Source organism: Esox lucius, chromosome 9 (genome assembly GCF_011004845.1).
Source record: "Esox lucius isolate fEsoLuc1 chromosome 9, fEsoLuc1.pri, whole genome shotgun sequence".
Lineage (NCBI taxonomy): Eukaryota > Metazoa > Chordata > Actinopteri > Esociformes > Esocidae > Esox > Esox lucius.
Genome location: NC_047577.1, coordinates 17,536,095 through 17,547,035, shown reverse-complemented (window position 1 = coordinate 17,547,035; position 10,941 = coordinate 17,536,095). Strand labels below are relative to the sequence as shown.

Below are 10,941 nucleotides of genomic sequence, written 5' to 3'. Positions count from 1 at the left end.
ATCTGATGGCATTTTGAATGTGTCCCCCCAGTGAAAAATATTGCCCACCCCTGGTTTAGTAGGATGTGAAAGCGTTGCCTGGCTACTGAAACTCCTTTCTCCTGCATTGACGCTCCGCCAACCAGCGCTAACCCCACTGACCTTTAAATACAAGTTGCCTTCAAATGCTTGTGGGAAATAGCAAACTGGTAAGTGCTTAACGGACGTGATTCTGTAAAAGTATTTAAGGGCGGCTAGCTTCGTACGTTTGCTAACATTCAATCAGTCAATCAATTGATTTTATAAAGCCCATTTTACATCAGCAGTTGTCACAAAGTGCTTTAACAAAACACCTAGCCTGAAACCCCAAAGAGCAAGTAACAACAGTGTTGATGCACAGTGTCTAGGAAAAACTCCTTAAAAAGGGTGGAAACTTAGGAAGAAACCTAGAAAGGAACCAGGCTCTAAGGGGTGGACAGTCATTTTCTGGCTGTGCCGGGTGAACATTTTAAGAGTACAAATTGTAGCAATTAATAAATGCATGTGGATTGTGTCCAGAGACTGTAAAATATCATCCAAGTTAGAAGCATGACCAGATGGACAAGGACAGGGACAATCCAGGGGGGAGGAATGGTCAGCAGAGTGGCAGCTGGAATCGTGAGGTATCATCTTGATCTGCAACATAACCAGGAGGACCTTGGACAGGGATAGCTACAAGTCTTTTTAGTCTGATACTCCTGATTTGAGGTCCGAACTTTAAACAGAGCAAGGGACAAGGAAAATACAGAGAGTGCATTCCTTAGATTTACAAAGGATTTACAAATGGAGAAGGAGAACTGACCCATCTCTCTCTGGCACAATAATATAGCAATGTGAAACCTTGAGGCTGAGACAGGAAGGTCCAGTGACACTGTGGCCCTATCCGTGGGTAACCTAGGACAGGGCCCAACAGGCAGGAAGTCGCTCCACCCACTTTGCTGCGCATCAAACACAGGGACACCAACCAACAGGAACCACCCTGAAGGCGCACCTAAACAGATGCTAATGCTAGTTATCGAACTGGGGAAAATTCACACTTGGCCTTAATGTAACTATGGTTTTTGCGGCCCCGCAGTAGTTGACAGTGCAAAAGTTATTATTTTTTTAAATGCCTGATTACAGAAGTGCTTTTTTGACTGATTCAACCGAGGGTTTAAACTATTTTTTTAAGGTACAAAGATCGGATACTGTATTAATCATAGTGGAGATTATGTAAAATTAAACAAACTGTTTTGGAGTGTTTTGAACTATCTAATGTGCGTGGAGACTTTCTGATAATGCATTATAATGAAAGCCAATTAATTAATGAACTATTTTGTTTTTCAACTCCATGGAGAAAATAAATATTGATGATTTGTGACTTGCTGTAGTTATCAAAAACGATATGAAAGACCATTCAAGTGAATTTTGCATGGGAACTAGGAGTTGCGGATAACTCCGTTAGCACATGAACGCGGCAACAGACCTTTGCACACTGTCACGTGATATATTAGCTTCTTCAATCTGCATTCTCGCAGCTGCAGGTCGTGTCTTGAATTGAAAGGTAACATATTTCTCACATAATTGAAACGTAGCAGTACATGCAATAGCCCTGTTGATCAAGTGATTGCAACGATAGCGAACCATTAGATTGCCGTGACATGACAGTTGTTTATCTGTGCATTTATGCTTGGTCTACCGAAACCGGGCTATGACAGCACGGACACTTAGCTACCAGTTATACACTGTATGGCGTAGGCCCTGTCTCCTAATACATATTTGACTAAAGCAGCGTACCGGTTTTAAAACCGGAATAAGACGTCGCTTTTTTTTTCACCGGCAGTTTCTAATAGGATAGCGTTGTGAATATATCGCGGTTGGTATGTATTGTAGACACAACCGAGAAGACAGCCATCCGGATTTGTAAAGATTACAGAGATTGCACTACGGTACAGGACTGCTTCCTAATCTCACTGAGAATGGATGGGCAATTCACTTGTTGAAAGGAAGCCCATACAGTCTCGTGAAAAAGTAAGTACACCCCCTGGAAAGTTGTCTCTTTTTTTATTTATTTTACATTTTTGGACATGTGTATATTTGAACTAAATTTCAATGACATTCATTGATTAAGGTAGCACAATTTATGAATCACACAAAGTTTTAGTTTTTCTTATTGAAATGTATGCAATGACAATAAACAGAGATGCAATTTCCTTATGCAGAAAGGTAATATACCCCTACCTGGCTTCACATCACAAAAATGGCTAATATTAGAACCAGGTGCTCCTGAACACATGAAATGATTAGAAACTCATTAGGGAGCCCATGATGACCCTGTGTTCCGTAAAGATTAGAACCTCGGTCTGGTTTAGTCTTAACCATATGGGTGTGTGGTAACACATCATGAAAGGACCTAGGCTACCTGAGGTTGTTAGAATAAAGATTACTGTTGCTCATGAGTCTGAGAGGGGTTCCAAAGACCTCTCGATGGATCATGTACAGCAGAAAATTCCAGACAACTGGCAATCTACATCGGGCAGGGAGTCTCACCAAATTCAGGCCAAGAGCTGACCCGAAGATGCTCATAGACATTTCTATGAAGAACCCCAGGGCAAAATCAAGGGATCTACAGGCCTCACTTGCAACATAAATGTATGAGTCAGCTGTTAGAAAGAGACTGCAAAAACTATATGGGAGGTCAGGAAGGAGGAAGCATCTACTCTCAAAAATAATATTAAGACATGAATGACATGGTTATTGAATGGCCTAGTGAAAGCCCAAATCTCAATCCTAATGAAATTCCTTGGGAGACCTTGGGACAAGTCATGCTTGCAACAAAGCTCTCGAATATGACATCGTCAAATCAGAACTGTAAAGAGGAGTGGCCCAGAATTCCTCCCTGTGGATTTAAGTCTGATAGACTGTTACAAGAAATGTCTACATTAAGTTATTTCCGTCAAAGGGCAACACCAGATATTGAAGCTTGCGGTTACTTATTTTTTCTGCTCTATAAAATTGCATTTCTGTCGATAAATGATTGCAAAGTATCATCTTTTTGTTATATTTGTTGAATTAGGTTATCTGTCAATAATGTTAAAATGAAGTTTACATGTCCATATGTCTAAATATGTTTAAAAAAGACAACATTCCACAGGATGTACTTACTTTTTCACATGACTGTATTATGCCTCTTGCCAAAAAAAAAAGATGACATTTACTAAAAGTGACGTTTTTTTGTCATTGAGTTTATTTGATCGGTTTTAAAAAAGTGACCAGCTATGTACAAAAGAAATAATAATTTACCCCAGTTATTTTTCCATGGTATTATTTGGACAGGAGTTTATCCTAACAATGGCTGATCAGGAAAATCTGATTGACCTTGCAGTTATTTATCTGGTAATGAATGCATTTTCTGGTGTTTGTCCCCTCCTTCAAGCAGGATGGCCGAGCCTGAGCCGCCCCTCTCATGTGACTGCTTTGTATCCTTGCCCCCTGGCTCACAGGATGATCACGTAATCTTTGGGAAGAACTCGGACCGCCCTCGAGAAGAGGTCCAGGAGGTCCTTTATTACCCAGCTATGGATCACCCACCAGGGACTATGCTGGAGGTAAGCTACTGTATAACTAGCCTCACTTATCCTGCAAACTGCTGCCAATCTTGGACCTGGGTTGACTTGAAAAGATAGGATGAAAGTGAATCCAGACGAATCATTGTTAAAAACTGAAATCCCTCTGGCCTTACTGTATGGGTCTTCCGTCAGACTCTTGGCTTTTATTTTAAAGTTGGTCACAACAGGTATTTTAGTCTAACCAACACCACTAATTGGATTAGTCCTGGAGCTGACTTCTCGGGAGGGCAGACTGTCTTTATGGTTATCTATGGTGTGTTTTTGTTACACTACGATAGTTTAACCAAACACAATTTAAAAAAAAAAAAAAATATATATATATATATATGTATATATATATATATGTATATGTGTGTGTATGTATGTATATGTTGCTGAACTTAATTGGTTCCCTTCACTGCTCTGTGAAGCGAAACACAGGCGTGTGCAGTGCTTCGGCCAGACCACTGACCTGGATGGCGTATAAACTGACTTGACAATGTTGTTTACCTGGTAAATAACATGGCGCTCTCTTTTGAACCAGTGCTGTTCCCGGTGATAACAGAATGTTTTTGGCGCGGATGTGAGAGGTTTTTAGTTGCTTCCCAACAATGGTTTGTATTTTATTTTGTGATTCTATTTATACATGCAGCGGGATCAGACTTCATGCGTCACTGCTCATTCCACTTCAGTACACACTGAGCGAGACATAGTCTGTAGACCTCAGTAGTGGTGGCGAATATCTGTCAGGAATGTGTACTACGTAATCTCGGGAAGGTGGTGTGCGACAATTAAGATTTTCCCTTGTTTACACAATAGCATTTCTTTTTTTATCTCGGTCGGAAAAACTGGTTGCAAGTTGTCTTCAACTAGATAAAACGTAATAATCGTAGTCTAATGACACTCTTGTGCTGCAAAATGCCCCTTCTGTCTTTTGTGTACGCTTAGATGTCTCCTAATTAACTATTCAGAAAATGTTTTTTTTTTTTGTTGTACATCTCTTGTATGTATTTGAAGTCTTGTGAATGTGTGTCTCCAAACAGTGCACGTACATTCAGATCCCTCAGGCTGAGCATACCCATGCTGTGGTCCTCAGCCGACCTGCCTGGCTCTGGGGCGCTGAGATGGGGGCCAACGACCAGGGTGTCTGCATCGGGAATGAGGCAGTGTGGACCCGCGAGGCCATCGATCCAGGGGAAGCCCTGCTAGGAATGGATCTGGTCCGGTGAGCTGCTCTATTAACCATCAGTCAGCGGTGTTCTGCTGGGACCCATGCGAATCGTGTCAGGAGAAAGACACAACACATTTTGAAGTGGGGTGAAAATCGGAGGTATATGCTTGTCTCAGGCAAGTTAGGATCTCAGCCCTTGGTCATAAAAGCAACATAGCTTACAGTAGCAGATAGGGGACTGTATAAGTGCTAGTTAGGCTTCCTAAATCCCAGGTTAATACTGGCCTGTCTGTAGGCAGTAGTTGTGTAAACATGGAGCTCTTCCGCTCAAACATTGGCATGGGAGATTGAATCCGGGAATTGAATCCGGCATTCGATTTTCTGGAGTATATCGTTTTGGTTATTTGAGGGCCACGTTGGTTAATTTCACTTATAATGCTGCTGATATATTGACAAAACCTTAACAGAACAAATGTAATTAAGAGAGTAAACGCCTATTTATATGTGCGTATTTGGTTTGATGGATTTTATTATGCCAGAATCAGATATCACATTTATTTGCTATGTTTATTTATACATACCCAGATTTTTGCTTGGTGTGAATATGTTGCTAGTGGTAGAAAACTAATAGGGACAGATTACACAAAATGTACGCAAACTTGACATTTATCTCAATTCAAACACAGTTGGTGGTGAGCATATAACATAATGGGATATTAATTCAATATTACATGCATCATTTTACAAATAATGTAATGCCTCTATTTATATTAAGACTTTCGTTTGCAGTATAGTGCAGCTGTTTAGTTAAGTTTGAAGGTGGCTTGATGTGGTGAGAATAGTCTTGTTTGTTGGACAGAAGGCTGTTTGCTGAGTGCCTTTCCCAGGCCTACCAGGGGATCATTTTTGTAACAGTGGGGGACTGGGATGGGAGCGGTCAGCAATAATCTTGCCCGATCCGTGCCCTGGTCTCATGCAGGACATAGGTGGAGGGCAGATGCACACCCAAACCATACTATGATAGAGGATGTGAGGATGGACTCTATGATTGATGAATAGAGCCATTATGTGATTGAGCTGAGTCAGGTTGACTGGGAGATTTTTTTATTTTCCATCTGCTGCCGGTTTTACATCCTCTGGCGTGCCAGTTGTTGGTGTAGAGTAAGTGAGTATAGGAGGGTTGAAAGCGTGCGACATTGTGATGCGCCGGCGCTGAGGGAAGCAGAGTCAAATACTTAGCATAGCCTCATGCATACCCATCTTCCCTTGTTATGTCCTGTTGGTCCAGAAGTCAGTTTATCACCTGACAGACGGGTCACTTTCAGCTGGGAGGCTTTGTCTTGTAGTTGTTCCGCGCTGATGTTGAACGAAGCGCTAATGTCCACAGACAATATCCTCATGTAAATCTTTGTTGTCTGGCAGTTGGAGGACATAGCGAAGGCCCGTGTTGACAAAGCTGCCCGCAGACCTGTTGGCTTGGTAGGCAAACTCCAGTGCGTTGAAGGACTGTCTAACTGATAAATATTCCTCTGTAAATTAATGTAACATTAAGCACTTGGCAATATCCACCACAGGTTGGTCCGGTTGTACCACTGACTTCAGTTGAATATCAGCTACATGACTGAACCTGCTGCTGGCATCACTGCTCTCTGTGTGTTTAAGATGGTGTCCTTTGGAATGGGGGTGCAGATAGCATAAAGCTAAGACATCCCGAACAGTAACCATAGCCAGATGAAATTCCCCGAGCCAGCATGGTGAAAGACCTGTTGTTCTCTCTGTGTGTGAGACGGTTAACCCTAACCGCTGCTCTAAGGTGGCTGGGAACAAGAACGTGTACCCGGCAAAACAAAAGTTATAATATGTTTTTCGTTAGTCAGTTCCACTCTACTATACTCTGATTTATTCCGTTGCTTGGCAGGTTGGGACTGGAGCGCGGGGACAGTGCCTGGGGCGCGTTGAACGTGATCACCGGTCTCCTGGAGCGCCACGGCCAGGGTGGACCGTGCCGGGAGGACCCGGCTCCCTTCAGCTACCACAACTCCTTCCTCCTGGTGGACCGCGAGCAGGCCTGGGTCCTAGAGACCGCCGGCAAACTCTGGGTGGCACAGAAAGTCACAGGCGAGGAAATTGTCCTTTCAGCTACCACAGCTGTCATGTGAATGGACTTAGGTTAAGGCACAGGACGTTACATGGCAGGGAAATGGCTCTAACACCGCGGGAGCCGTCAGTTTCAGGACATAGGGTCAGTTGTCTGGTGTTAGCCTAATTGTCGAGGTTAGGATTCGGGAAGTCAAGCTGATCCTACAGCTGTGCATACCTGAGAGATTTTATCCAGCCACGCATTGCTATTTACACGCCCACCTGTTCCCACAGAGGGGGTGAAGAACATCTCCAACGCGCTGACAATCGGAACACAGATCTCAGCCGAGCACCCGGAGCTGAGGAGTGTGGCTCAGGCCCAGGGCTGGTGGAGCGGCGAGGGAGAGTTCTGTTTCAACGAGGTGTTTAAGTCCGAAACCCCCCCCGCCAGGATGGAACTGGCCAAGAAGCGCTACAGTGCAGGCACCCAGCTACTTCAGCAGCATGATGGTGAGGGAGACGGACCGCTCTTTTTAGAGGAACTCCATTCACATGCTCTCCCCATCCCAATGATCAGTCTCCCCCGAAAACATGCGGTTCTTAAAATGTGATCTCTCCCTGTAATGCACACATGACCACCAGTCACAATCTGTAATGCACACATGACCACCAGTCACAATCTGTAATGCACACATGACCACCAGTCACAATCTGTAATGCACACATGACCACCAGTCACAATCTGTAATGCACACATGACCACCAGTCACAATCTGTAATGCACACATGACCACCAGTCACAATCTGTAATGCACACATGACCACCAGTCACAATCTGTAATGCACACATGACCACCAGTCACAATCTGTAATGCACACATGACCACCAGTCACAATCTGTAATGCACACATGACCACCAGTCACAATCTGTAATGCACACATGACCACCAGTCACAATCTGTAATGCACACATGACCACCAGTCACAATCTGTAATGCACACATGACCACCAGTCACAATCTGTAATGCACACATGACCACCAGTCACAATCTGTAATGCACACATGACCACCAGTCACAATCTGTAATGCACACATGACCACCAGTCACAATCTGTAATGCACACATGACCACCAGTCACAATCTGTAATGCACACATGACCACCAGTCACAATCTGTAATGCACACATGACCACCAGTCACAATCTGTAATGCACACATGACCACCAGTCACAATCTGTAATGCACACATGACCACCAGTCACAATCTGTAATGCACACATGACCACCAGTCACAATCTGTAATGCACACATGACCACCAGTCACAATCTGTAATGCACACATGACCACCAGTCACAATCTGTAATGTACACATGACCACCAGTCACAATCTGTAATGCACACATGACCACCAGTCACAATCTGTAATGCACACATGACCACCAGTCACAATCTGTAATGCACACATGACCACCATCAATCACAATCGGAACGAGGTTCCGGTGTGCAGCAGGTCATTTTGGAAGGGGAATGCACTGTCTGTTTCAATGGGGTGGAGTCGGTTGCCACTCGAATTTGGTCTCCTGAACCACCAATTATTTGTTTGCAAATTCCTACTGTATGAAACGGGCTAGGTGTCCTCTCCTAACATACTATAACTACTAATTTTATGGGCTCCCCAGGTGCTGTGACTGCCAAAGTGATGATGTCCATCCTGAGAGACAAGCCCAGTGGGATCTGCATGGATTCCGGAGGATTCCGCACCACTGGCAGCATGGTGTCCATCTTGCCCCGCGACCCCACCCTGCCCTGCATCCACTTCCTCACTGCCACCCCTGACCCCTCCAGGTGCGTCACCTTGCCGACCCAGTCCCGCGCAAAACCTCGCCCCGTTCCCTTGTCGATTGCTCCTCATGCCATCTGAGCGGACTGGATAAGTGTAAGAAATACCTGAGAGCTATGTGGAAACAGGCTCAAACCCTTCAGGCAAAATACAAGTGCTTCCTTTAGATTCAGACTAAGATAAACGTTTTGCCTTTCTGTATCTCTTTTCTTCATCTACAGTTTCCCCCTTTGGCAAAACTGTATCTTGATAGGAGTTTCTCTGTGCTTCGTTTTGCCCTTACCGCTCCCCTCCTCCTTCGCCTCCCTTTCCATTCTGGGCTCTCCTCTGCCCTCCCAGGTCTGTTTTCAAGCCTTTTATCTTCTCTGAGTCTGTGACCCCAGTGTCGAAGGTGATCTCCCCACATTATGGCCCAGACGACCCGGTCAGGAAGCAGCCCCGCTTCCAGAGCCAAGTGGAACGCAGGCACGACCTGTACAAGGCCCATGAAGCAGCCCTGCAAACTATGGAGATAAATCCAGTACGTGTAGTTGAAATGACTGTGACTGTAGAAATTAAATATTGAATGAAATATGGGTGGAATATGCCCTGACCTGGTGTAATACACGTTCATTCAGTATTTGTAGCAGATCGAACTCTCATTGAGTCGAAACAAACCAATTGGCATGTTCATCGCTACATACTCGCTTTTATAAACATCACAAATTGCTGTTTGTCTGCCTTTATCAACTTACGCATGTGTTTTTTCGGTGTGTTTGTTTGCGTCCCTTAGGATGCAGGCTCTGTTCTAACAGAGACATTGAGGATGTTGGAGGGCCAATGTCTGACGGACATAGAAGCCCTGCTTAGTGGAGAAATACCAGCCGATGAGGAGCTTGGGGACCTGTTCTTTGATTGCGTGGACACGGAGATGAAGTTCTACCAGTGAAGGTTTGGTAAGAACTGTTTGTGTTTGTGCACGTGTGTAGCAGTAGGAGCTGTGTATTTCAGTACAGCTGTGTTCTCAGTCAGTACCCTGCTGAATGACTCCAATGTAAAACTGCTTTATATTGCTCTCGGTTACAGCGCCCTCATGTGGAGACTGCTATCGCTTTCAGATGGGCAGGATGTGACCCCGACACTGCTGCGTTCTGTGCTCCTGTTTGATTGGCTCCCCTCCCGTCTCACACCCTGACACCATTCCATCCATCATTGACAGACAGTAAAATGTCTTAAAGTCCCTTTCGATTGGACCACGATAAATCCTCTGTATTGCTTTGAGGCTCGCACCCAATTAGTATGTAATAGACCGCCACAGGAATGTATGTAGAGCTGTTTGACATGAAAAGATCTACTGTAAGTAAGCCATTTGTAAAATGTGTTGTTCATTGTTGCAAGTAATTGGGGGTTAGTTCACTGACTGCCCATGTGGGAATGAACTAATGAAAATCATGATCTTTGTCTGCTGATCAGTGCTGTATTTATTAACACTGTAGTTGATTAAAATAAAGATGGCACTTTTCAATTCAAAAAGTCTGTATTATATTGTGTTCAAATCTCAAAGTTGGATTAGCTGCAAAAGCATGGCCAATGTTGTGGGTGTGTTGTAATGCTTATCTCTGCTCCTAAAACAATTCAGTGGTTAAAACTGAGTATTTTTTGTATGTTATGTACAGAAAATACTTTTGCAAATACAGTGCACTAAACCTAAATCCTGTCTTTAACAACTGGACAGTACAGGAACCGACTGACTTTTCTGTACATTTTGCCATGAATTGCACCATTAATTTTCCCGATCTACCCTGAGAACGGTCCAAATCGCTGGTCATGATGACATCCCCATACACTAGTGTAGCTTGACAGGCAAATGTAAGAAATACACTGCAGTTCAGAAGTTTGGGTTCACTTGTAATGCATGAAAACATACATGAAATTTGCTTGAATAGGAAATGTAGCAAAATGAGTTAAATATATTAATTGACAAGGTTAGTATTACATTTATTTTGGAAATTATTGTCTTTGCTTTTGTCAAAGAATCCTCCATTTGCAGCAATTACAGCCTCGCAAATCTTTGGCCCCTTCTAGTTCTCAATTGGTTAAGGTAATCTGGAGAGATTTCACCCCATGTTTCCTGAAGCATTGGCTTGATGGGCCCTTCTTATTTACCATATGGTGACGCTGCTCCAACAACGGCTCAATAGGGCTGAGTTCTGGTGACTGTGCTGGCCACTCCATTATAGACAGAATACCAGCTGACTGCTT

At 43.9% G+C, this 10,941-nt stretch overlaps 1 protein-coding gene across 9 annotated transcripts; it reads left to right on the top strand.

The window, feature by feature from the left end:
- Positions 1-1,483: 1,483 nt before the first annotated feature.
- scrn2 (secernin 2) lies at positions 1,484-10,204 on the top strand. 9 transcript variants are annotated; one of them, XM_010889144.4, is made up of 9 exons: positions 1,484-1,561; positions 3,437-3,605; positions 4,649-4,830; positions 6,695-6,894; positions 7,150-7,365; positions 8,540-8,705; positions 9,040-9,220; positions 9,473-9,635; positions 9,766-10,204. In XM_010889144.4, the coding sequence occupies exons 2-8, from the start codon at positions 3,438-3,440 to the stop codon at positions 9,626-9,628; spliced, it is 1,269 nt and encodes a 422-aa protein (XP_010887446.1). In that variant the 5' UTR covers positions 1,484-1,561; position 3,437; the 3' UTR covers positions 9,629-9,635; positions 9,766-10,204. The 9 variants fall into 9 exon arrangements, with proteins under 9 accessions (XP_010887446.1, XP_010887445.1, XP_010887450.1 ...); XM_010889143.4 differs by having other exon boundaries at positions 1,493-1,561; positions 3,434-3,605; XM_010889148.4 differs by having other exon boundaries at positions 1,500-1,561; positions 3,501-3,605.
- Positions 10,205-10,941: the final 737 nt, after the last annotated feature.